The sequence below is a fragment of the Muscardinus avellanarius genome (genome assembly GCF_963383645.1).
Source record: "Muscardinus avellanarius genome assembly, chromosome: 3".
NCBI classification, from domain to species: domain Eukaryota; kingdom Metazoa; phylum Chordata; class Mammalia; order Rodentia; family Gliridae; genus Muscardinus; species Muscardinus avellanarius.
In genome coordinates, this window is record NC_137788.1 from 165,901,539 (window position 1) to 165,929,526 (window position 27,988).

Genomic DNA, 27,988 nt, shown 5'->3' on the forward strand with positions numbered 1-27,988 from the left:
TGAAAATGAGTCCCGTCGTCAGAAAAGCCAACACGCTTTTGCTCGGTAAACTCAAAGACGAGATATGAAGTGTGTGACTCATTTTAAACTAGAAGTACCACTGTGTGAGTTCCAAACGTTAACTAAGAAATCCTTTCTGATTTTTAAACTAAAACATCTAACTAATGATAGACACACTTTGGGATGATACTGTGTTTCACACCCTCATTCTCAAGGCATAATATTTAGATGATACTTGTCCCTTTCAATTAAAAAAGAAAAAAAACTATGACTTTCTTTAATAAGCATCCTGTGTTAAATTGTCCATAGCTGCAAAATGTATATATGTATGTGTATTTGTTTTACATACACATGGGTGCTCACACCTGTGTGTATACACATATACACATACATCCTCATATACACGTGTATTTTATATATATGCTGAGAAAGTCCACATATATATACAATCGCGTATGTATATATGTGTGTCTGCGTGTGTCTGTGTGTGTACAGGTATAAAAACTCGACAGGCAGGGTAATATTTCACTCAGTGTTAAATGAAGTCTTTGAAAAATCAAGTACTGCCGCTCAGTTGACGTAGTAGAGCCAGTAAACCAGGTTGAAGAGAGAGAAGGTGAAGGGGAACACGATCCTGGACCATCTGTCTATGGCGTTCACGTCGGTGAGGTCGGGGATCTTGATCTTGAGCTGGGAAGACCGCCTCCGGAGGTGGGTCTTCTTGTGTGGCAGGCTTCTGTCTCCCAGGTACCGCCCGTGCCCTTCCCGGGGCACGCTCTGCTTCCTGTACTGGATTCCTGAGTTGTCAAAGGATATTGCTGAATTCCTGGGGTCGCCAGCACTGCCCGCCACCTCGTTCATTTCGTTGTGAACATCCAGCGACGTTAACAGGATATTTCCGTGAGCATCCATCTAGTTGGAAGGAAGCACATGTTCCGTGTGAGGTGGGTGGCCGGCAGGGCATCACACTGCCTATGCTAAACTGCACACCTGTTATGCCCAGTACCTAGTCGGGCTGCAAAAAAATCACAGTTCTGATACTTTATTTTCCTGATTTACAAGTTCTCACATAGGATATTGCAGAAATAGGGTCCAGGGAGGGATCTTGTTAAGAGGGAATTTCCTCATTATAAATACAAGCCCTCAGTGAATAGACTACTAAAGCCGAGACGCCTTTCTGTGTTAGCTTGGGCGTCATAAGCACTTCTCATAAGTGTAAGCTGCATAGAGGTCATGGCAGCCCCCGCCATTGGTGGCTCCAGCTTCATGGCCATCTTGGTGACTCAGTCGTCCTTCCGAAGTAGTGCCAGAAGGCCAACACACCCCATCTTTGCCCCAATGCCCCCTCATCTGCTCACACTGGCTCGCCACCTAAGCGCTGCAGCATCACACATGGACACAGGAGGAAGGAGGGTAACGTTTCCTATCTCAGTGCCCTCCGTGGTTTAGTCACCCACTGTGGTCTTGGAATGGGTCCCCCACAGACAAGATTTCTCAACTCTGCCATCTTCATCTTCTGTTCTTTGGAAGTTTCTTTCTCCCTGCCCTTCTCTCTTGGTGCTGGGGATTGAACCCAGGGTCTGTATAAGCTAAGTGTCCATGCTAACTCCAAGGCACGCACCCTGCACTCTTGTCCTTTCTTTTATGATATCAAATTGTCACATTAAATAGAGAAGTCAGCAAACAGTCTTATGACCAAAGGACACCCCTGGGGACTTTGGTGGAGTAGATACAAACCCTACCAAAATACGGTCTCCTTGCCCAATCCTGCTTCTGGCAAAAGGCCTCCCTTTCAAGGGGTGTACTTACTATAGGCCAAACTTAAAAATGACAACATTTTATTCTGTGCTAACTACAGATTCAGACCATTCATGAGGAGGCCAGAGGTCTCTCTGCTGGGGAATTTTCAGGGAAACATCCTGAGGCTGGGAATCCCTGGTAGAGTTCTTGCTGAAATGAGATGAGCTTCTCTCTCTGAGTGGTATCAGTCCCTGCCATGGCTTCTCAGTCTATCCAACTATGCCCCGGCACTCACTCCAGCATACTTGGCAATTCCCATCAGGCCTGGAGAGCTATCTCCCTGGCCTTTTGTCTATGGAAAGCCTATCCCTTCTTCTCATGCTGGATCAAATGTGAATTCCTGGCTCTTTTGTGGAGGAATAACTTCTGCCTTCTGTTACCCCTTCATCTCTTTAAAGGCATCAGACTGGATGAATAGGTGGTGAGGTAGGTAGAGAGAAATCATGACTGCTGGCTCAGAAGTGGCATCCAGGACCCCAGAAGGGATAGCTCCAGATACCAGGGTGGCTGGAGCTCAGAAAGGGCTGCAAACATCTAAGGAACACTCAAGCTGTGGCACAAAGGCACCAAGAAGATGCCAAGTGACTTGAGAATACCATTCAAGGTCACTACTTATCTGTGCTTGGTAAGGTGAGGTGTGGGCGCCAGGACAATGACCCCAGCAAGGGACACCTCACCCATCAGAACTTGTGAGTAGATGCAGTTGAGGGTATAGATGGGTAAAGATGGGCAAATTACCCTGGATTATGCAGATAATTCCAATCTAATCACATGGCCGTTATTAAGTACAGTAGAGCACTTTCTATAGCAAAATTAGAAGAGAATGAGAAAGAAAAGTGGAGAGATAGACAGCCTTTCCTTGATGGGAAGGGTTGCACAGGAGATTTAAGAAGGAAAAGGACAGCCAGCGGGGCAAAGGCCAGCCCAGCAGACAGACAAGGTACCCTAACCAAGGCATGTTTGGACATCCACCTGTGTGGGCCTTGAAGCATACTGAATCCCCAGATCCTCCTTGAGTTCAGACTTGAGGATCTGGTGGGACTCTGGTGGCAGGCATTTCTGACCAAACCCTGAGGATGAAAGAAAGAGGAGAAAGGAGGGGGGGAAGAAGAAGAAGAAGAGAGAAGAGGAGGAGGAGGAAGAGGAGGAGGAGGAGGGAGGAGGAAGGAGGAGGAAGGAGGAGGAAGAGAGAGAGAGAGAGAAAGAGAAAGAAAGAAAGAAAGAAAGAAAGAAAGAAAGAAAGAGTTTGAGAGGAGACAGTGAAAGGAGGGACCCTGGTTAAAGGACACTGCACTTTCTGTTCCCTTTAGAACAGTCTAGAAAAGGCAGGCTCGAGTGTGGATAACTGTTCCTCCAGTCATTTCCTCTAGGCCTTGCCAGCACACTGCTGTATATGCAGCAGCAGCCCCAATCAGCTACCACCTGCTCAGTTCTGTGTCTAGGCGGTTCTGAGGGTGGAGACAGAGTGGATATCTAAGGAGATTACTTGCTTACTTATAACTTTGGTTCATTCAGGACCCAAGAACACCAGGCCCAAACTCTGAGCTCTGGGAGGAATTCTGGTACTGCAGCAAGCCCTGCCCATCATCCCAGGGCTGCTTGTTCGTTGTAAAGGATGCTGTTCATTAACTGTGTAGGATGAAGAGTACCACCACGGGTAGCATCAGAGGCAGAGTCATATCCTTAGAAGTTGCCAGGATGGAGCATTCTGAGATGCACATGGTCCCAGATAATGCCCGATGTGCTGGAGAGAAACTGGTCAAAAGACCTACTAGGAGGAGGAGGGCAATGACAGGCAAATCTTGTAGCTTTCTGATTTTTTATCCAGTGGAGAGAAAATTCCAATGGCGCTTTTATCTTCAAGGTACTAAGCACATTTGACTTTGGTAAGACAGTGAAAGTTCTGTTCTACATCTGCTTTTTTTTTATTATCTTCTATGGGGTGACCAGCAGTAAAACTATTTCAATGGCAAAGTCTATTTACAGCCTTCAAGACCAGGGAAGCATTTGGTGGGAGCCTGAGTCTCTCATGGCATCAAGATACGTGGGACAAAAAGCCCAAGAGAAATTAAGATGTTTCTGAAACAGGAGGGAACAGTCAAGGCCTGTGTCCTAGGCCGGTGCCCCACAGCAGGACTGGCAGGGGTCAGGTGGCAGTGCTGGGGCCACATCCCCTGGGAAGCCCAGGGGTCACTCACTCACCGTAGAAGGGGTGATGTGAAACTGCTTTGGATGTAGCACGGAGGGGCATGGAGGGGCAGTTGAGCTGGCCTTTGCACAAAGACAATTAAAGGCAGGGTGCTTCAGGAGAGAGCCCTGCCTTACTGTGAGTCTTCATTTCCTTCCAGCATCCCCCATAGTGCCTTCTGCCACCAAGTGGGCTGGATGGAGGGAGAATGAGCCACCTGATTTTGACTGGACACTTCATCTTGCATGGGGGGGCTGAGAAAGGGGGCCAGCCAGTTGGATCCTTAATTCAGTCCACTATGTTACCCTAAAGTTTAGTGCAATGAATATGGATGGTACCCTGCCAGATATACAACTTTGAATCCTAAGAGAAAACATATTTGTTTGCCACTTAATGAAAATGATTAAGTTGAGTTCATTTATTAAATAAACTCAATTTGATTTTATTTAAATGTCCAATATGTTTAACAGATCTACTTAAATGGTAAACTTGTATATTTAAAACTAATATACGACTAATGTAATAATGTGGTTCAGTCAGATAAATAATCCAAAATGGAAGATTCTTGTTTATTTCTTAAAGTACTAATTTGGATTTCTTCTCTTTAAGAATAATAAGTGGCTTATAATATTATTTATTAGAATTTCAGAAAACTGAAATTGTTTTCTTCAAGGTAGAACAAAACCCAGAGAACACTATTTAGCGCTACAAAAATGTTCTCCATATCTTATAAAACGTTCTAAAGGTTAAAAGTGTGAGATGAGAGGTCTGGGGCCCACTTCAGGAGGTGGGTGGCCTAACTGGGCCATGCAGGTGAAGGATCTGGGCTAATCCATGCAAAACATTAGTGCACGCCTGCGACATCTCGTCACCATGCCCTGGACTAGGTCTGGGATTAAAAAGATGAATATGAGAAAGTTCTTAACCTCAAGGAGTCTAGCCGGTGAGGACTTCAAATGATCAGAAAATACATTTTTTTTAAAAGATAGCATGTTACCCTTTAATTCATTTTTTAAAATGCCATCTTTTTTCTAGTTATCAGAACTGTCATATGAAAAGTTCCTTTTATCCAAATCTAAGGAATCTAAATTAATGACTTTGTGGAACAAAATACCAAGGGAAAAAAAATACTTTTTCTTAAAGGAATGATGAGCTTTCAGGATTCTGATGACTCAATTTCACCTGGCTTTAAAAATGTGACTTTTCGGCCAGGCGTGGTGGCACATGCTTGTGATCCCCGCACTTGGGAGACAGAGACAGGAGGATCGCACAGGTTTGAAGCCAGCCTCGCTGGCTTAAGAGACCCTGTTTCCAAATAAAAATATAAAATAGGTCTGGGAGTGTAGCCTGAAGGTAGAAGGGCTTCCAGGAACCCCAGTACGACCACCAAAGGAAAAAAAAAGTGACTTTTCTGAGCCACGTCCTCTCCCTCTCCTCTCACTAAGAAAATTAAAAAACAAACAAACTCCTAGCCCTCTAGCCCAGTGGTACCAAACCCATGACTTATGCCACTCGGTCATGGACACATGTTACATGATCATTTACCACATCCCAGGCGCATCTGGGTAGATATAAGAAATTGAAAGCTGCCTAGTAGTGGGAGAGGCTGGGTGGGTACAAGGAATGTAAGTGATTTGCAATTTCACAGGCACAGAAAACATGCCCAAGAGGTTAGAAAAGAAGGAACGAAATGTTTAGCGTGGCAAGTGGCCAGTGGTAGGAAAAATATCAAGGAAAGAGCCCCGGAGGCGATGAGCGATCCTAGGTCCTGAAGTGGGGAGACACTGACGAGGAAGAGAGAGATTCTAGGTAGGGAGAAGAAGGTAGCAGCCCAGGAAAAGATGGCAGGGTTCATATTGGTTTCGGACACCACACGGAAGAGAGAAGAAGAAACAAACAGTTCACCTGAATGTTAGCTTGAGTGATCAAATTTAGTGATAAATTTGTATGACTCAATCCACGGTTATTTAGAAAATAACCTCAGGGAGGTGGGGATCTAACTCTATTTTTTTAGAACTCTAGTGAAGGAAGCTTAGCTCGGGGTAGCCACAGCCACTTCCCCAGCAGTATCATTAGAAATCTGAAAAATTAAAGTGCCTTTGGGTGCTTTGGGTGTTTGTGACTGGCCGACAGCACTCTAAAGATGTAGATTTTGTGAGACAGGACTTAGGAATGAAGGCCAGGCTGCAATACTCTGATGTCAAAGTAGGTAAATGCTCACAGTGGAGCCAAGTGTAGACGCACACCTATAATCCCAGTGCTTGGTAAGTGAGACAGGAGGACTGCAAGTTCCAGCGCAGTCTCAGCAAGTAGGGAGACTCATCAGCCTAGCAAGACCTTGCATTTAAATAAAAAATAAAATAGGGCTGAGGGTGTAGCTCAAAGGTAGAATACTCCTGGGTTCAACCCTCCAGTGCCACACACACACACACACACACACACACACACACACACACACAGTGCTCACAATGAAAACAAAAAGGCAAGCACACTTATTCTAGTGTGTACAGGGACTTGTGCAATCAATCAATCAATCAATCAATAATATCTTAGTATACAATGCTTATCACCTTTAGGCATAGATTTATATGCCTATGGTTTTCATTTAAACAAGTATTAATGTGTAGAAAAAATTTACACCAAAATTAGCAGCTGTTTTGTTTTTCCTGAAAGGATTAAAGGGTTATTAAAGCCTGTTAACTACTAGAAACTAAATATGTAAACAGACATTTTCAGAAGAGATGCCAATATTTTCCTATCATTTAGAATGTTAAGTCTAAATAGAAAAAAGTGACTGTGGGTGAAATATTGGGCTGAAATGTCCTTTACAGTAGGACAGATGACTTGACAGTTTTAGAACACTGCATGAATACATGTCACTTTGAAGGCCCATCTCATATCCACTACAATAGGAACCAGTGACTCCAGTGACGTTTTTCTTCCTGCCGCATACCTTGACGGGTGGAAACCTTCAAAACTAAAAAAAAACCTTTCGTTCAAAATATACTCCAGTGGGCTCTTTGGTTTCTTTCTAGAATATATAACCTGCGTGGCACAGTGGATCTTCCATCCCTACTTACCTGCCAGCCTCAGGTCAGTACATAATTCTAGTTTTAGAAGAAAGGATTTTCCTGTGTGTATTGAGCTCCTGCTCTTCATTAAGGATGGGCTTGAGCCTGCATCTCTGACTCCTTGGCAGAAAGTTTGAATTTTTCCCACCTTGTGAAATTCAAATATCAACTGTTCAACTTGCAAAACACTACAAGGTTTTAACTATAATGCCTGGATTGTATCTGAAGACAACTCCTGGGTATAGAAATAACTCAGGAGCAAATAATAAGTACACATTAATTGTAAAGGCTTACACTGGGTCACTGGTGTAAGAATAAATTAAAAGAATACGAAAACATTTTCAACATTCATAAATCAATTACTAGGTTAAAATATTATGCAACCCCTAATTATAAAAAAATTGAGTCATACTTTTACAAAAGGTCAATAAATTCTCAGTCCTAGAGGCAGTTATTGCTGGTGCAGATGCCAAGGCCACTGTCTTCCCCTTACAAGGCTTTTAGGACACTTACAGGGCCGTGGTCTTAGGAAAGAGCAGGATTAGCCAAGACCCAGCTGTAGAACCAGCGGCTGTTGAGGGCAGCTGCAGGCTGTAGCCAGCCAGGCTGACAAGCACTTCCAAGTCTTGTCACCAAAAACCCAGTCAATAATTGCAAGGGACTGTTGACATTGTTGTCAACATTTTATATATATATATGAAACGCCATTTCTGTCTTGCATAAAGTTTGTGATTCTATTCTCTTCTTAAATTCATCCATAGGACTTGACAATATCAACCTCTGGGGAGGTTGATTTCTACTTAAAAAGTCATCACTAGATTCTTAGGTGAGTCAGGAACCGTTTTAAAGTCGCAGAGAATCAAATAGGCATCAGATTACAATGCACACATCTGCATGCCGACTTTAGACCTATTTGACAGAGACCTCAAAAAACTACAAACATGCACGGGGCTTACCGGAACTGCTGGGAAGATGGGGAAACAAATATTTTGGGAAAATAAACAGAAAAATGAACTCATGGATCAATTAAAAGTAACCTTTTTGTCTTTTCTACGTTCCCTTCTACAATCTGTCGGTCTTCTCCGGAGCTGTGAAAGGCCATCTTGCCTGCCTTTTTGTTTTAAAATTTATGCTTCACACTCAGGGCATTTTCATACCCCAAAAATGACCATTCTAAACAGTCTCATTTAGAAGAAAGGAAACACACTTACAATCTGATCTATTTAAATAAAGCATAGATTTGGAAAGACAGCAATCGTATGTGTATGCGGGCATGCGTGTGCGTGTGCCTCTGTCATGGAAACAAGAGTGATGTAATGAATTCTAGTTTCCTTGGAAACAGAATGGCCAAAGCAAATTGTGCATTCATAGTGGGATGTGGGTCTCTTTAGAAACATCACAGTATGGCACTGAGTCTGTTTTCCAGGAAGAAATGCAGGGTAGTTTTGCCTGCAGAAAGCCTGGTTTTATCCACAGATCCTGGGCTTTTCTGAACAACTCTATTTCTGTTTTGCTGAAAGGAAGGGGGCCATTTACATCTACTTAGCATGCCTCCACTCATTCATGGACATTTTCGGCAGATGCTGGGCCACCCCAGGCACAGGCAACACTCCACCAAGCTATGGGTCTCCGGCGAAGGGCGGGCTCAAGTTGGAAGAGGGATCTCCACGGGCTTGAGAAAGGGCAACAGGCAGAATCAAGAAAAACAAACAAACAAAAAAATACAGAAACAAGTGTAGAAAGAAATCGATCTGCACACAGGTAGGAAACACCCTCTTGAGGATGTGAGGGAAGGAAGAGGTGGGAGAGTAGATTAAAGAAACACTGTGTGAGAACTATAATGTGTTACCCCAAAGCATTCACACTTACAGTAACCAGAAGGCGGGTCGGCACAAAGCTCTGGCTGGCTCAATCCTGTGATGCTACTTTCCGCTGAGGGCTGTGGCTAGGGGACGGGTGGGCAAGCTAGGTGGGTGCCTGCCCCCCAAACGGCATGCAGCAGGCTGGGGATCAAATTAGTAATTTCTTACAACTACAGAAATATTGGAACCTTTTGGGAAAATACTTTCCCATGTTAAGTTGGGGCCCAGGCCTCAGCGTTTCATCAATCCCAAGGTCCACTAGTGCCTTTTTAAAATAAGAAACTGGGAAGATTTCGTCTTTTCTAGCATCTACACTAATGTTGGTTTGATGGACACCCCAGTGACTTGCACAAGGAAAGACTCAGATAATGATCAACAAACTCACACACCTCTTACCCAAGGGGCAGACAGGGAAATGCAGTAACTGGTGGGCTGTGGGGCTGGGTGGGGGTCAGGGCAGAGGGGCTGCCTACCCGATTGCTTACGCTCTTGGAACGGTCATTCTTGGCCTTGGCTGTCTTTTCTGCAAGCTTCTTCTGCCTCTGAGGGCCTCTTCCAAAGAAAATGTAGTTGACAAAGGCATACTCCAGAAGGGCCAGGAACACGAAGACGAAGCAGCCCATCAGGTACATGTCGATGGCTTTGACGTAGGGGATCTTGGGCAGAGTCTCTCGCAGGTGTGTGTTGATGGTGGTCATGGTCAGCACAGTGGTGATCCCTGGGGAACAAGCAGAGTGGTGAGTGGCTGCGGCTGGCGGCACTGGCCACTGTCTTCTCTCTTTTGTGTTTTCTCAATTAGCTTCAAGCACTGGAGAGTCAAGGGGCTGATGGCGATAGGGCACGCTGGGCGTGTGCACTTGAGAAGCAGGAGCCAGCCCCGTGCAGCACCACCGCCCATCGCCACACCTTGCCAATCCAGGGAGTGGACTCTGAGAGTAGAAGGTAGGTGGTGCAGGGCAGCTACGAAGGATGTACTCCTCCTGCGTGTCAGAGACATGAAAATACACCCAGCACTTAAGGGAAACACCGAGGGTGTGGACGGGAACACTGGAGGAAGGAGAACGAGCCTGGGGCGGTCTGGGGCTGCACGGACACAGCTGTGCCCACAGCTCGGCTGCCAGGAGAAAGCAGTTCTGCTTCCCTGCTAGACTGGGGAGCAAGAGGAAGAAGGCTATGGTTTTCATTTTTTTTTCTCTTTTTTTTTTGGTTTTTGTTTTTGGGTTTTTGTGGTACTGAGAATAGAATCCAGGGGCATTCTACCTCAGAACTATTTCCCTATCCATTTCAATTCTTTTTTTTTTTTTTTTGAAACAGGATCTCACCAAGTTGCTGAGGGTCTGGCTAGATCATTGAGGCTGGCCAGGGGCCTGCAGTCCCTGTGTCAGCTTCCTAAGTGCGGGGACTGCAGGTGCACATCACCACGCTGGCTCTTGAAGAGACAGTATTTTCCTGTTTCTTAATTATTAACACTGAAGTTCAGTTCTCAGAGAAAGAACCAGGTGAGCAAAGTTCCTTAGAGCAGACAATCTTTCAGTGATTTCCCTTAACTAAGAAAGAATCTGTGTACCTAAGCTACTCAGGAAATGTTTACTCAAATCATGGAGAAATGATTTGGGTCATATTTCAGAATCTCACCACAGAGAGGCAACTAATCAGATCCTTTCAAAAAAAAATTTGTCATTTTGCCAAAATAGGCTTCTTTTTGGGCATACAGTGTTTTTTTTTTTCATTTTTCTTAAATAGCATTTCTTCACGTGGCCTTGTGTAAATGGTATCATTCTTTCACTAATGGGTCTCAGTTTGGGGTGTGTGTGTGTGTGTGTGTGTGTGTGTGTTACTGGGGCTTGAACCCAAGGGCATTCTATTTCTGAGCTACACCCCCAGCCTTTTAAAAATATTTTTGTTTTGAAACAGTGTCTCACTAGGTTACTGAGTCTCACTCCATTGCTGAGGCTGTTCTCAAACCTGCCACCATCCTGACTCAGCCTCCCAAGTACTGGACTGACAGGTGTGCGTCACCATGCCTAGCTCAGTGGGGTCTTTATACCACCTAGGGGCCATATTTTACAATTCTCCCTCCCACTGCAGTAGCCACAGTTCTGGCTTCACACAAATTCCCTACTGAATAACTTGAGGCCCTAGAGACTGGGCACATCCATCAGCAACGTGCCTGGGGCTGCTGCCCTGAGTGGAGCTCTGCTTGCAGAAACGCCCTGGATGGACACATCTCTCAGTGGGGCTGCAATGACTCTCACTGATGGGCTATCTGGGCGACTGCAGTTTTGAAATATTAAGATGTCTTCAGAAAGCAAGACAGCTCCAAAGAGTCATCTGTTGTGTATTCATGCAACTGTTGCCTTTAAAAGTGATTAATGACAGGTGTCTTGCAGAACCCAGTGAAGAGCACCACACGGCTCTGTCAGGCTTCTCTCCAAAACAGACCGTCCAGCCAGCTGGGCATGGTGGTGCACGTCTGCAATCCCAGAACTTGGGACACCAAGGCAGGAGGATTGCAGGTTCGAGTACAGCCTCAGCAAGTAGTGATGACTCTCATCAACCTAGTGAGACCCTGTTTCAAAATATAAATAAAATAGGGCTGGAGGTGTAGCTTGGAGGTAAAATGCCCCTGAGTTCAATTCCCAGTGAGAAAGAGAGATAGAGAGAGAGAGAGAGAGAGAGAGAGAGAAAGTGTCTTTCCAGGAAAAGAGCCCAGTCATGATTTTTCATCCCCACTAATAACAAAAACAAATGTTGTCAGTGAGACAAGAGGCAGTGAGCAGGTCAGCACCTATGGGTGCTGGGGCTGTGCATGGGGCCACTGTCCACCTCCGGCTCTGTGGTAAGCATCTCAGCTTGAACCCTCCAGATGCCTGTCCTCAGAGGCCGGACTCTGCAGCCTCCGTGTCCACAGGAGGACCGGGACACTGCAGAGTCAGCCTGCCTGCGCCGAGCTGGAGAGCAGGCAGGGAGCCGAGTCTTCATCTCCAACACAGGCTCTCCCTCCATGAGCTCCGAGCTGCTGCTCACAGCCAAGAACCACAGCACGGAGAAGGAACCCTCACATCCAACCGCAGACCACAGCCACACGCCACCATGACGACATCCAACCGCAGACCACAGCCACACGCCACCATGACGGCTTAGGGAGCGCATGGAAGCCTCAGCTGTCAGAGTATGTTCAGATCCTCCTTCAATATCGCCACACTCACATGCACCTGGGGACATTTTAAAATCTGACACTGCCAGGCATGGTGGCACACGCTTGTAAGCCCAGTACTTGGGAGGCTGAGACAGGAGGATCGCGCAGGTTCGAGGCCAGCCTCAGCTACTTCCTAATGGGGACTCAGCAGCACTGTGATACCCTGTTCACAGATAAAATATAAAACAGGTCTGGGAGTATAGCCCCGCGGTGGAAAGCCCCTGGGCTCCACCCCTAGGACCACCAAAGGAAAAAAAAAATCTGAACCTGGCCATGGGATGCTCATAGTTTACAAATACAACGCAAAGCGCCGGGAAATCACTGCAGGGAGGCCCGCCCGCAGATGCTGCCTTCAGATGTGGCCGCATGGCTCTGGGGAGCCTGGTGGTGTGCTCCCGTTGTCACGTGCCTGGCCGTTGTGGTTCTGAATGGGCGTGTATGCACAGGCCCCAGTGGATTCACCAGGAAATGGGCTGAAACCCGGGGTTGAGGCCGGCCGGCAGCCGTCACGGACAGAACAGGGGCTGGGGCCCTGGTTCCAGGCCGGCTGGCACAGGCACAGTAGGCCCTGAACAGCAAGACTCTGCCGTGAATGCCTGCTCTCCCTTGAGCGTGCTCGAGGGTGTTGAAGGCCCAGCGGTTGGAAGCTCGGCCCCGTGGCAGCACTCTGGGAGGTGACAGAACCTCTGGAAGCCAGGCCTACTGGGAGTGGAGAGGCCGTGGGGTGCTGTCCTAGGAAGGGACTAGGTAGTTCTCGTGGGGCCCAGGTGTTTCCTCAGAAAGTGAGCATTGTTAGAGAGCAGGACGAGCAGGGCGTGTCGTCGCACTCCTGTAGTCCCAGAACATAGGAGGCTGAGACAGGAGGGCCGCAGGTTTTAGGACTGGATCCCTATCTTGCCTTGTGACCTCCCCTCACACTCACTATTGCCAGGACGCCATCAACCACATGAGGCTTCCAGGGAGCCTTTGTCAGAGCAGAGAAGATGCTGGCGTCAGCCTCTAAAGTTTGCAAACAGTGGGCTCAATGCATTTTTTTCCTTTATATATTAGCCAGCTCAGGGATTTTTGTTACAGCATTAGACATTCACTAATACAGAGCTCTAGTCTTATCAGTTTGCAATCTCATGAGCACTAAGCTGCAAAGGCCTATGAATCTACACATTCCTTCCGCTATTTCACCCATCTAGGATACTCTGGATAATGAAGAGGGGTCACAGCTTGGATAGTAGAGCCAACATGACTCAGGTCCAAAGCCCACCTCTGTCTGAACCACCAGCTGCTGGTACGAAGTCTACAGGCCACACCCACAAGGCATCAGTGCTGTGCTTGCAGATGACACTGGGATTAATGCTATAACCTTCTCAGAACAGTAATTCCCTGCTAGCCTGCAGGCTTTGGGCCTTGCCTGGAATTCCCACTTGCTAAGGAGACGCTGTCTGCCACAGCACACGAGTTGGCTGGTTGCTGGCAGCTTTCATGTTTTCTGTATATTCACCAGGCCACTAGGAATTTCTGCTAATTGTTACCCTCAAATTATTTCTCACCTAGATTGTGCTAACGAAAGACTGTATTCTAAAAACTGCATTTATAAAAATGATTATAAAATAAAAATATAATTTATGTGCATCATATAAGCAAAACATTTTATGTCTCTTCCTTCTGATCCAAATAATGTGGGCTCAATTATATGAACATCCATTTCCACTTTCGGAATTATTAATCACAGTTACTGGACTTTAAGGCTTTGAGGAGGACCCTGCAATGATAAGGTCCCACTCCGCAGCACGGTGAAGCTGATACTATCGGTTTAATGTATCTTTGCATCAGACCCTGGGCAGCCAAGCCGAGAGTCCTGAGTGTACAAAACAGCCAAGCACAGCTAAAAACCTGCGACGAGGACTCGTCCACCCACCAGCTTCAGGGCCCGCAGGGCCCGTCCCAGCGAGGGCACCAGAGAGTGTTTCCTGAGCAGGTATGTGTCTGCGCAGGTGCTGAACTGCCCCGCGTCCCCGTGGAAATGAGGGGCACGCAGCGCACCGACAGTGCTCTGTTTCAGAGTACGATCCAAGATGCACGGGCAGGGGGCGGAGGGGTGGAGTGGCTCAACCCAAACCCTCCTGGCCAGGGTCACATCCCACACAGGGCAGGGGCAGCCTCCATCATAATGCTTCTAACAGTGCCAGCTTAGCTCTGGCTCGCTTGCTCTTTTTTTTTTTTTTTTTTTTTTTTTTTTAGCAAACCCATGTAACCAAGTAAGTCTTCCATGTAGTGTCCGTGAAGGTCTTAGGAATAACGGTAGTCTCCTTCATCCAAGAGGAAAGACACTTCCCAGCCTCACGGTGGAAGCCCGAGTTCATGGATGGCACACTCAACTCCATTTTCTTCTATACACCCATACTTGTGCTAACGTTTAATTTACAGATTATGTATTCTTAAACAGAAATGGCAGTAACTGCTACTAATAAAAACACAAGCCGGGCGTGGTGCTGCACGCTCGTAATCATTCTGGAGGCTGAGACAGGAGGATCCTGATTTGAGGACAGCCTCAGCTACTTAGTGAGGCCCTTTGCAACTCAGTGAGACCCTGCTTCAAAATAAGGAATAAAAACCGGGGCTGGGGGTGTAACTCAGAGGTAGAATGCTCCTGGGTCCCATCCCTAGTACCACCAAAACACACACACATGTTATAAATATACACTGTACTAAGTGCTATTTAAGGCATGAATTACTTATTTCTGGAATTCCCCCATTGATATTTTTGGACTGCAGCTGACCGTAAGTAATTAAAACTAGAGAGTGAGTGAAACGCGGGGAAGGGGGGAAGAGCGCCCGCCCTGGTGGAGAGTCGGGCTAAGCCCTCTGCAGGCTCTCCTGACAGTCCTGTGACTCCACCGCCTGGCTCCCTGCCCCGCCTCTGGTGTTCCTGAAGCACCGCGGCCCGCGGCGGATCGTCTGCGGGACAGGCATCTGCGTCCACAGCCTCAGCAGAGAATGTGGTACAGGGCCTTGGAGCTGCCGGGGCCTGGTCAGACCTGCCGTGTGGCTGGCGGGGAGGCTGCCAGTCCATGCGCACGACCCCATGACACTAATTCCCGATGGCTCTGACTCTGACACAGGCCGCACGCTGCTGAGGGAGCCACGGGTGAGCGCGCCGTGTTCACTTCTGAGAGACCAGCTGGCCTGCTGGACTGGCGGCTGGACACACCCCGAGGCCTGTGAGCCACGGCCTCCGCCTCTGCCTCCTTCCTGTCACTGCACCTGGAGGAACCTGACAGTCCTCCAGGCATGAAGTCTTAGCACCTCTGCAGACCCTGCCCCCGCGCCCCAGAGCCACACAGGCAGGCTTGAGTCTGAAATCCCAAGGCTGTGCCCAAACAACACGGATCTGTCTCCACAGACCACGCGAGGCTGGATGGAGTGGAACCCTTTTCAGATGAATTATCTGTTGCATCTGGTTCATAGTACAGGACGGCAGTTACAACTGAGGGAGGCGTGGAGTTTGCCGTGGCGGGACATTTAGAGACTCCTTTCCAGCACCTTCAGCCCTTGGCTCTTTGGTCTCCCATTCCCCTAGTCATGGCAGAAGTGACACATGCCCTGCAGAGCCAGACGAGGCTCCCGAAGGCTCAGCCTCAGGACTCCGCGTGTGCAGGCCTCTCCTCGGCGTAGGGCCCCCGGCAACTGTGCCCTGGACAGTTATGTCATTTTTCTCAAGAGGTAGCACTCGCTGGATGTGGTGATGCACGCTCAAGGCCAGCCTTGGCAATAATGAGGCTTCCAGCAACTCAGTGAGACCCTGTTCCAAAGTACACTGGGTGCAGTTCAGAGGTAGAATGTCCCCGGGTTCAATTCCCAGCCAACACACACAAACACACACACGCACGCACGCATGAACGCACACACACACGCACACGCACGCGCGCGCACACACACACACACACACACACACGCACGCACGCTGGATTAAAAGGCGTACCTGAAATTGTATTATCTAACAGCTTTGCAAATTTGGGATCTGCTCCTATTCATTCACTGTATTTCTGAATTTTGCAAGTGAGAAGAAAAATAGTTTAACAAAGACAAATCTCGGATCTTTAAAAAGAAAAACAAGTAAAACCTACATATGGCTGACTGACAAACTGCACCCTTTTCAGGCTGCGGGAAATCCTAGTGTGTGTGTGTGTGTGTGTGTGTGTGTGTGTGTGTGTGTCTGGTGGATTGAACCTGGGGGCATTCCATCTCAGCAGTATAACCCCAGGCCTATTTTATCTCTAATTTTGAGACAGGGTCTCCCTATGTTGCTGAGGCTGTCCTCAAAGCTTCAGTCTTTCCAAGTGCTGAGCTAAGTCCTGGGATCACAAATGTACACCGCCACAACTGGCTTCTGGAGAATTTTTTAAAAGAGACTTTTGCTTACCATACCCATTAGAAATACATAAAATTCTTGCAGATTTATTAATTTTTTGGCAGATTTTTTTCTCTTTGAGTACTTTTTCTTCCCTACCTAATTCTTTAGAAATAGCTACCTGTTATTTTTTTTTTTCTCAAGCAAAACTTAAGTGTAGTTTCCTAAGGTGGGGGACACATCTTATCTTCTGGGCAAGTCACACAACTGTGGATCTAAGCAAGGCAGGTACGAGCACACATTCACTTAGAAGCAGAAGGCTAGCCAGGTAAAGCCCCGGGAGAAGCTGGGAAACAGAAAAATGAAAGGAAAAAGTAAAACCTGAAACTCTTGAATCCTTAGCAGTTTCCGTAAGCAACTTTTCCAGCAACGGTGCTATAAAGTCTTTTTCCATCAATTTTCGATGAAATTTTTGTTGATTTCACTTTCAAGAATTAAACTTAACCCTACCTAGAGAGGGACTGGACTAGGGATTTCTCATCGGCTCTGTATTTACATTAAATGTAGTCAAATGATTACTGTCTGCGATGTTTCATACTAATTAGCTGAGCAGAGAATACTACTCTGGAAAGGATTAGCCTTTCCTTAACAACAAGGTATTAAAATAATACTGAAACCGATGAGGCATATTATCAGCTAATAATCTAGTTGTCAAATAACCAATGGTCAGAAAAGATCACTAGGGTTCTTGGGAACCACTCAGAATCTAATTGTCTATTTTAATGCCCATTAAATTGTGTAATTCCAATTATATGCTGTAGTATTTGACTATTATTATTTTATTTTACTTAAAAACGAAGAATACACACTTCATCAAGTCTTCTTTTGGGGCCGTGGAATAATTTGAGCAGGAGGTTTTAATCCCCGCTTTAAAATTAGTGTCAAAAATAGTTATATTATGCAAATATTCTGCAAGCATATTTTTTCCCTTTCATGAGCATGAAAATTCACATTTGAGCCTTATAATTAAATTAACACATCAAGGGAATCGTGCATGAAATTAGTGTTTCAAGATAAAAAGGGGCGATGTGAGCGAGGCTAGTGCCACGATGCCCAAAAGTTGTAGCTGAACTGCAGCCTTGCAGTCCCTGACGCCGTTATGATGGGTCACTGTACATTTCAGCATAAACAGCCACACGTACCGAGGGCCACTCGGGCCGCAGATGCGTCGTAATTGATCCAGAAGGACACCCAGGACAGGATGGTGATCAGGATAGAGGGCATGTACGTCTGAAGGATGAAGTAGCCGATGTTTCTCTTCAGCCGGAAACTCAGGGAGAGTCGAGGGTAGGCACCTACGAGAAGCACAGAGTCTTACACAGGAGAAGGGTCTCTCTCCTCTGACGCCCGCGGGTCAACAGCACGCAGAGAATCCCAGAGGCCGACCCAGGGCGGCACTCACCAGGCAGCTTGCTTCTGCCTGCCTGGCTCGGCACTGATAGAATCGGGAGGGGAGTGCGTTTCAGTCCATTTAAAGGTAATGCAGAGGATATTCTATTAGAGCCAAATGCTCAGCTGGGAACAGCCCCCTGGAAACTCTGGGGAGGTTTTGTTTAACTTAGAGTACAGGATAATGTCAAGTATCATGCTTGATTCCTACTGATGACTGGCCCCTTCTTATCCATCGCAGACAAGGAAAATTAGGCTCAAGGTTTTACTGGACATGTTGGCCTTTACCAGTCATCCTGTCCGTCCATCCAGAGGACCCTGGACACATGCATTGGAGGTCACTGGCTGACCCTAGACCAACTGGCACAGCTTGAGGATAGGGCAAGGACTGAGGGGCAGAGAAACAAGTCCAGTCCTCTGCACAGCAGCAGTGTATACAGACTAAGAGAGAAACACCTGTTGATTCTCTCCCCCATCCCCCCTTCTTTTCCTCTCTCCCTCGCCCCCTCTCTCTGTGCTAGGAACAGCACCCAGGGCCTCACAAATGCAAGACAAGTGCTCCACTGCTGAGCCACCCCTAGCTGCTGTCCATTGTCTTACGTGCAATGGAGTGGTAGCTCTCAGAAGTGTACGTTCCACTTGGAATTCTACCACACCGCTCCTGCAGAGTGCGGGCGCAGCCCGTGCAGGACGCCGTGCACAGCTGTAGGTGCCCTTCTGTTTTGTTTGGGTCTTCTTGTCCTGTTTATTCCAGTGCACCACATCCTCAGTTCTGATCCTGTCTGTTCCTCCTTGAGATTCTAATGAAGCTGCTGCTGGAAGCTGGCCCGGGAAGGCCAGCAGCCCTCTCCAGTGCCCGCCTCCCCTGTCCCTCGTGGACGGTCCCCGCTTTGAGGCTGCCTGCACCTCAAGCTTTGGGACAGCCTGCCTTTCTTTGCTTCGTATCTAAGACAGACAGGCTCACATTTTCTGCCCAATACATGCATTTTCCATGTCCCTTTCTGTTTGCCTCTGCATCCTTCCCATTAGCAGTCTGGCTCACCCATATGACAACCACCCTCATTTAGAAGACGAAGTTTCACCCGCTGATTTCCTACTTTGTCATCGGCCATATTCCAACCAGAATTACATCCCCAGAGGGGAACACACAGTGCCGTGTGTGTGTATGTTTCTATCACTCCAGAATTCACTACGATGCCAAAATACAATGCACCAACAAAAAGATATTTCTTAAAAAAAGAAGAGAAAGCCAGGCGTGGTGGTGCACGTTTGTAATTCCTGTACTTGAAAGGCTGAGACAGGAGGATTGCAGGTTCGCAGCCAGCCTCAGCTATTTGTGAGGGCCTCTACAACGTAGTGAGACCCTGTTAAAATAAAATAGGACTGGGGGGGGTGCAGCTAGCAGGTAGAATGCCCTGAGTTCAGTCCCTAGTACAGCAAAAGAAGAAAGCGAGAAAGAAAGAAAGAAAGAAAGAAAGAAAGAAAGAAAGAGGGACGATGGAGGGAGGGAGGGGAGGAAAGGAGGGAAGGGGAGAGGAGGGGAGAGGAGAGGACAGGAAAGGAGAGGAGGGGAGAGGGGAGGAGAGGGGAGGAGAGGAGAGGAGGGGAGGGGAGGGGAGAGGAGAGGAGAGGAGAGGAGGGGAGAAAGCATCTAATAAACCTAGCATTTAGTCTTGCAATTGTTGTAATTGGGGTAATTTTTTCTTTTCGTGTGTGTGTGTGTGTGTGTGTGTGTGTGTGTGTGTGCGCGTGCGCGTGCGCGCGAGTGTGTAGTTTCTCCTGCAAGGCTATGTATATATGTTTTGAAAGAGGGTCGATATAACTACATAGTCACAAGGCTTATTACGTGATGTTTCCTCTAAGAGGGGACTCTCCATCCAATTACAGTCAGCAATTTTTGGGAATTCACCAAGTTACTCATCACACAGAACTTAGAATTAAGAAAATACCCCGTTTTATTTTGTATTTTCTTAGAGAACACATTGTTGTTTCAAGTGAAAGCCAGCACAGCAGCACGTCGAGGCGCTCAGCGCTCAGAGTGGGCAGGTGCGCCCTGCCCAGAGGTGGGACAGTGGCAAAGCCAGCCACAAGGTGGATGAAAAAGCAGCCGATGGCCTCAACAAGCACTCGCTCCACACCGAGGAGGGGTGCACACAGAGCTGCCCCGAAGGCAGAGGTGTGTGCTACCTGCGGACACAAGTGCCACGCAGCACGGGAGCTACTGGGTTGAGAGAAGTTTCCCCTTGGTGGACTGAGATGCGTAAGGATGTGGGCGATTTCTTCAGTCAGGGAGGAAGAAGGACTTTCAAGGTCAGGTATCATGGGGGGAGCTCAGAATGTTAGTAGATACGAGGACTGTAAGAGACCACAGGTCTATTCTTTTAGGCTTTTGCCATATTTACATGCATCTGTTAAACTATGTCAAACCATTATTGTAGCTAGAAGATAGAGGAGAGATTTTTATTGTATTGGTGCGTTATATCTTACATCACAATGTAAAGAATGTAGACAAGACATACATGCACACGCTCTTGGTGCCCCCTCCCCATTGCCCTCCCTCCCAATATAGAGTACCCAAACTGACATTGGCATATGTTTACATGTATGTACAGAGTCCACGGCAGTATTTGTACTAATGAATCTCAGCCTTCCTCCACCCCTACCCTTGTATCTCCTCCCTGGCTCGCCTGAGGTTTCTCCTCATCATCTGGAGTCGCTCTTGTATCCCAATTATTTCCTATCCTACACATATTAAAGAAAACACATGACCCTTTCCTCTTTGTGATAGGCTAATCTCACTTCACATAATGTTCTCCAGGTCCTTCCATTTTCTGGCAAATGATGTAATTTAATTTTCTTATTTCTGATAGAATTCCATGGTGTGCATTTCCTATAATTTTGTAGTTTTGTTCCATAGTTTGGCTATTTGTGAATTGTGCTGCTATGAACATGGGTGTGCATATGCTACTGTAGTTCTCTGGCTTCAACCCCTTTGGAAAGATACCCAGTAGTTGCATGGTTAGGTTATATGGTGGATCTGTTCCCAGTTTTCTAAGAAATCTCCACACTGATCTGTATAGTGGCTGGACTAGTCTGCACTCCCACCAACGATGTACAAGAGTGCCTATTTTCCCACAGCCCTGCCAACATTTATTGTTATTTGACTTTATAATTGGCATCTGGTTGGGGTTAAACGGATCTCAGTTTAGTTTTGATTTGCATCTCCCTGACTGCTTATGATGTTGAACATTTTTCATGTATCTATTGGCCATTTGTATCTCTTTAGTGAAATGTCTATTTAATTGAGTTGTCCATTTCTTGATTGGGTTATTTCTAGTCTAAAGTGTTTTTTTGTGTGTGTGTGTGTGGTACTGGGGATGGAACCCAGGGGCATTCTACCTCCAAGCTACACCCCTAGCCCTATCTTTTAGTCTTTTTTATTTTTTGAAACAGGGTCCCACTGAGTTGTGAAGGGCCTCGCTAAGTAGCTGAGGCTGTTTGTGAACTGTAATCCTCTAGTTTCAGACTCCCCAATGGTGGGGTTACAAGCATGTGCCACCACGGCCAGCTTAGTGTAGAGTTATTTATGTTCTTTGTATATTCTATATATTAGACCTCTGTCAAAAGGATAGCTGGTAAAGACCCTCTCCCATTCTGTAGGCTTCCTCTTTAGACTCTTGATGATTTCCTTTGATGAGCAGAAACGTTTTAGTTTGATGCCATCCACTTATTAATTCTTGTTTTGATTTTTCTGAGCTTTGGGGACTTGTGAAAGTTTCTACCTGTGCCTATATGTTGGAGTGTTGAGCCTATGCTCTCTAAAAGCTTTCTTTTGGAGTTCTAAATGTATTGAAACACTTTTTTCCAAAACATATTTGCTGAATCATGATAGGAACTGAATATTTTATATTAATTAACTCAGCTAGCTCTTTCCTATCTTCAAAGCACAATTATAAAACATAGCTCCTTCTTCCTGAGTGATGGTATACTTACCTTTTATGCAGGGTCACAGAAGATTCATGTGAATATTCCAGTAACACATAATATTTGAGTATCCTAAATATTTGAGTATATAATGTCACTCATTTATATACTATCTCTTTTGCAGAAGATTCATTTAATTATATCTTTTGCAGAAATAATTCATCTGAATATATACATAGTCATAACAGTTAAATTTCTTCTCTCAATTCAAGGACCATACATGTTTCAAGCTATTTATTGAGTAGAGTAGGCACTGGGATTGCATTAAGGACACCAATATGAACTACAAGCAATTTTTGATCTTAAGAATCTCTCAAGCAAGCAGTTAGATGTCAGTTATCCAAGATCTAATCATCTCAGAGAATGATATCATAGTTACCTAATATGCAAAGCTCCATTAAACTACTAGGGAATTTTAGTCTCAATTTTAGTCTCAGACTCCTCAAAATACACCTCATTTCTGGCCCCTCACATTTTAGATCACAACGGTTAATCAATGGTTTCCATGGAGCAGCTACTCTTCTTGACTCTTTATACAAACTCATAGAACCCTCTCAACAACCCCATCCAATAGACTCTAATAATATCCCCATGCACACCAACTTGAATAACCACCTTCATGGCCTGTGGCCATACTGCCAAAAAGCCCAGGGTTTGCACTTACACTCTGGCAGCCTAGCTCCAGGCTCAGAGTTTGCAAACTCTGTATAAATTGTCTCTTGAACATACTTCAGTGATTTCTCCAACTGTAGCCCCATTCCCGCTAACAAAACATTTAGGAGACAGAGACAGGAAGCCACCTGGGGAATATGGCTGAAACAGACAGGCCAGTGAGCGACTCCATGGGGCAAGAAGCTCCTGTGTGTCTCTGAGTGCCCAGCACCCGCCAGCTGCTGAGTGAGCATTTATGATGCGCCTATGCATGTGTTCCCTGACCCAGAGCCTGCATCCTCAGCCTCCCCAAAAGATGGGTCAGAAGTGCCACCCACAGAAAACCACAGCAAGGAACAACTCTATAGTCGCTGAAAGGAAAGGGGGGATGTGGTGAGACACAGAATCTTCCCTGCATGACTCGGAGGAGCTGCCCTTATATTCTGCAAGCCAAGGGCCTCCCTCGCCTCTCCCAACCATGCCAGCCTCCACCCATCCTTCCATAGACTCGGTGAGTTCACACCCAGATCTTCAGTGAAATCTCTGCGGGCCATTCTGCCTGGTCCTAACAAACTTCTAGCACTTTTGTTCAGGCCTAATCATCACTTTTTGGCAATCCTTCCTCAGGCTAGCAAATCCTTCAATCCAGCTTCCTAGTAAAATTTTGTTAATTCAGAACACTTGTGGGAAAAAATAAAATAGTGTAATAATTAATTTAAAATTGTTTTTAAGATGCTGGGTGTGGTGGTGCATGCTTGTAGTCCCTGCGCTTGGAAGGCTAAAACAGCAGGATCACACAGGTTCAAAGCCAATCTCAACTACTTAATGAGGCTCTCAGCAACTTAGTGAGATCCTGTTTCCAAATAAAAAATATAAAATAGATCTGGGAGTATAGCCCGGAGGTATAAATCCCCTGGGTTCCATCCCCAGTACCACCAAAAAAAAATTTGTTTTTAAGATGATGAGGCTATGGCTGTTTCTTCATGGATGGTAAAATTAGAATTATTTGCAGCCGGGCGTGGTGGCGCACACTTGTAATCCCCGCACTTGGGAGGCAGAGACGGGAGGATCGTGCAGGTTCGAAGCCAGCCTCAGCTGGCTTAAGAGACCCTGTTTCCAAATAAAAATAAAAATAAAAAATAGGTCTGGGGGTGTAGCCCGGAGGTAGAAGGGTCCAGTAACTCCAATACCACCAAAAAAGAGAGAGAGAGAGAGAGAGAGAGAGAGAGAGAGAATAATTTGCAATAGAATAAAGAATACAAATAAAGTGCAAGTTCTTTGAAGATTAGGAGGTCTTATGATTGACATATATGGAGCCTTATACTATACATAGTAAACAAAAATTTTAGAACATGCCGGAAGAAAAAACAACACACTATTGCATTCTGATGGCCTCATGGGTCTACATAAACTTAAGGATTGTCTTCCATATCTGATGCATTGTCTATTTTCTCCAGACACCCTTATAACTTGTTCTAAATACGTGCTTAAAAGAAAGAAAGAGGTTGTATTGTAGAAGAGTGCTACGGAGTGGTTCTGAGATAGAGGATCCAGGATGGCCATTCTAAGGAGTTTGTTAAATGCAGAAATGGAAGGTCTCCTGCAGAGCTCAGGGTTGAAATAGTTGCCATTAGGGCTGTAATCTCATCAGCAGATAGATACATTGTAGTGGATATACTAGGGGGTAGCCCAGGCTGGTGGCTGTGGCTGGAGTGGGTGGGTCCCGAGGGTGCTTCCTCCTCCCCTTGCTTGCTCTCCTGCTTTCGGCTTCCATGATGTGGAAGCAGAGCCCTTACCCTCTCCCTCTCCCTGCTCCCCCCTCATGTCCTAAGCTCCAGACCCTGGCCTCACGTGAACTGAACCCAGAATATCCAGAAAACTATGAGCAAATAAATCATTCCTCGTCTGAGTTGTGTGGTCAGTCATTCTGGATTACAGCTATGAGGATGCTGCCAGAGACAGGGCTGTGGTGTCCTGTGGAAGTAGTGCCTCCCATGACCACACACACACACACACACACACACACACACACACACACACACACACCTCATCTGGCTTCCTGAAGAGGCTGCAACAAGGTGCAATACGAGATACTCAGGGCAGCGCCTTCATGGCCTTAGCTGCAATCTCCTAGACAAAGACAGGCATAGCTGGGATCACTCCCCTGAGAGAATAATAGCTCTGTTCTCCACAGAATGTTTGTTCATAACTCTGGGGGCCACAGAACAGATACATTCCAGTTTGGCAAGAAGTAAATTCTGTTCCTCAACTGGGTGCAGTGGCACATGCTTGAAATACAAGTACTTGGGAAATTGAGACAGGAGAATCTGAGATTCTGGGGCAACCTTAGCAACTTAGTGAGACCCTGCTTCAAAATAAAGAATAAAAAGGCTGGGGGTGTAGCTTGGAGGTAGAATGCCTTTGAGTTAATCCCTACTGCCAGAGAATCCATTTTATAGAATTCATCACAGCGCAATTTTCTGTTGTGAAGCTTTTTTCTTAATGTTGTGCCTACGCCCCTGTTAACTCTCAGTACCCACCGGAGCTAATCACCTCAGTGCGTCTCCTAGAGAGGCTGCAGGGACATCTGCAGGGCCTCTTGTGACAGAGGCTAAAGCAACACTGCATGGAAAATGGAACGCTGTCTTGAAAACACGCTTTTGTGGGTACCCATCACATACACTGGCTCTTTCAGGATGGAGAGAAGAGCTTTGGATGAAGACCTGGATGTACTGTTCACAGTGATTACTGTTGCAATGCTATGCATTAAGCAAGGCAGGAAAAAAAGGTGGTGAGTCATGATGAGGACAGGTCCCCCTAAGGGAAATGAACCCTTGCAGCCAAGGCACGGTGAGCTGTGAGTGGAAGTGGACTGGGGCTGGCGCATTGCTGGGGAGGCCCAGAGCAACTACCTACCCCAGCTGGGGAGCTGGAGGGGGAGCAGGCCAAAGAGGCAGCACAGAAAGAGTAGCATCGGGATGAAATGAATCAGACCTGGCCAGAAAAGAGGGAGGCAGGAGGCTGTGGGTCAGGAGCATTCAACCTGCAGGCAGCCGACAGAAAGAGCAGACCTGCCAGCTTCATGAGTATCATTGCTTGGCCAGGGCTAACACCCTCACTAGGTATTTCCCAATTCCTTAGAGTTTGTACAGCACTTTCATTTATTATTTCAATTACCATGCACAACATTCAGTAAAGAGACAAAGCTATCAAGAAAGGACTGCATGAGCCAGGTGTGGTGGTGCATGCCTGTCACCTCAGTGCTTCAGAGGCCGAGACAAGAGGCCCCAGGCTCCAGGATGGTCTCAGCAATGTATCAAGACTCTCAGAAACCTACTAAGACGCTTTTAAAAACAAAAAATAAAACAGGGCTGGGCAAGCATCTCATAGGTAGAATCTTCCTGGGCTAATCCTAAGTACCACCAAAATGTGTGTGTGTGTGTGTGTGTGTGTGTGTGTGTGTGCGTGTGCGTGCATGTGCACGTGTGTGTGAGAGAGAGAGAGGAGAGAGAGAGAGAGAGAGAGGGGGAGGGAGAGAGAGAGGAGAGAGAGAGAGAGAGAGAGAGGGAGAGAGAAGTTGCATATTATGGTTCGGATCCCCCCAAACCTCCTGTGTTGGGCAATTCAGCAATGTTCAGAGGTGAAAACAGTGGATTATTAATCTACCTCATCAGTGTCCCAGTATGTGGGAGGCTAAGAAAGGAAGGTCACATGTTCATGTCCAGCCTCAGATACTCAGTTAGGCCCTCCACAACTTAGTGGACCCTGTTTCAAAATAAAGAAGAAAAGATAGGGCTGGGGTGTAGCTCAGAGGTAGAATTCCCCTGGGTTCCATCCCAGTGTTGCCTCCCGTGTGCGTCTGTCTGTCTGTCTGTCTGTCTGTCTCTCTCTCTCTCTCTCTCTCTCTCTCTCTCTCTCTCTCTCTCTGCTTCCACTGCTATGAGCTGAGCAGCTCCCCTTCACCAGGCCCTGCTGCCATAGCTCTGCCTTGGAGGCAGCCAACCGTACACTGGACTTCAGGAACTGTTAGTCAAGCAAACCTTTCCCCATCAAAGTGGTTATTGTCAGGTAGTTTGGCAATGAAAAGGTGACTAACAAACCATATATATATACATATATATATATATATATATATATATATATATATATAGTGACTATAATATAGTAAAAACTCAGCAAGAATAGAAAAAAGGGTGAAAGAAAACATCTCCATGTTGGAATAGTTAAAACGAAATGAGAATGAAGCCCAGACCAGAACAACCTCACCCACATAACAGCAGAAGATGACCATCTTTAGAGGCAAGGCTAGCTGTACCTGGCTCATTCCTGGACCACCAGGGCTGATGATTAGCCCAGGGTGGAGAGAAGGTGGCCAAGTCTGGGGAGGAGAACCACCTTCTTCCACTGATTCTCTTTCTCTTTCCTTCTTGCCTCAGGGTTATCAATTTCCTCCTGCTGACCCAAGGATGAGCCTTTCTCATGTTACAAAACCTTGACTGGTCACATTTGGCCCCTCTCCTTTATATTTTCAATAGCAAGCCACAGAGAACAACCCACGTTGGGGTGACCCTTCCTACCCCTCAAAGCTCATTGATTCCCTGTAGAAACAGGCAAAGGGGGTTGATGATAAGTTACCCATGATGGTACTTCTGTGAATCGAGGGCTGTGAGCCGGTGGACACATATCTCTTAAGGATACTATCACACTAATGCAGTCAGTGTCTCCGAGGGATGGTGAGACACGGGACTCACCTGTGGCGAAGACAACATTCTTTGACACCAGACGGTGCTCCACAATGGAGAACTGCGGGAGCTCGATCCTTTCCACTCCAGTGACAGCCTTGTCCCCGCCGCGCCAGTAAAATTCAATGTCGTCTGTGGTGTAGCCATCTACCAGGAGAGAGAAAAGGAGCGTGGTGGATACACTTATCTCATCTTTCTGTATACGTGCACAGCCAAAGAACTTTCATAAAATGGAAGGAACAGCTTTGCCATATTTGAACATTGGCTTAATGTGTTTATCCTAGGAAAAATGTCATCAAAGAACCAACTCTTAGGTTGTATTTGTGCTATTTGATTTGTACCTTGAAAAGTGGAGAGACTGGGGGCTTGGGCCAGAGTTTTCTTTAGCTTTAGAGTTGGTCTAGACATCATTCAGAAGTGAATTTAAAAGATGTTTCAAGGGCAATGGATAGGAGGATAGTAAGAGAAGATGAAGATTCAGGTATGAAGACACCAGACAGGCAAGTTCTCTCAAGAGCTACGGGAAAGGCAAAGTTAAACAACTGCAGGTTGATTTCATAAACTCTCAAAGCCAAAGTAGTGTCCTCCTTGCTGTTTGGATGGATTCATCAGTTCTTCCTGGCCATAGGATGTTGCAAGCTTAGAGTCATCTTTCATTGGAAGACTCCTGGTCCTTAGAGATCTGTACAGTCTCACC

The 27,988-nt window shown here is 46.4% G+C and overlaps 1 protein-coding gene across 2 annotated transcripts in view; it reads right to left on the bottom strand.

Annotated features, from left to right (window-relative positions):
• Nucleotides 1–570: 570 nt before the first annotated feature.
• The window catches only part of GABRB3 (gamma-aminobutyric acid type A receptor subunit beta3), a gene marked incomplete at both ends in the record, with an annotated part of 211,799 nt that continues 184,381 nt past the window's right edge, over nt 571–27,988 (bottom strand). For both annotated transcript variants that reach the window (XM_080692596.1, XM_080692595.1), the window contains 4 exons: nt 571–912; nt 9,395–9,639; nt 17,668–17,820; nt 27,301–27,438. In XM_080692596.1, the coding sequence (XP_080548722.1) occupies nt 571–912; nt 9,395–9,639; nt 17,668–17,820; nt 27,301–27,438 (878 nt within the window). The remainder of the gene's footprint in view (nt 913–9,394; nt 9,640–17,667; nt 17,821–27,300; nt 27,439–27,988) is intronic.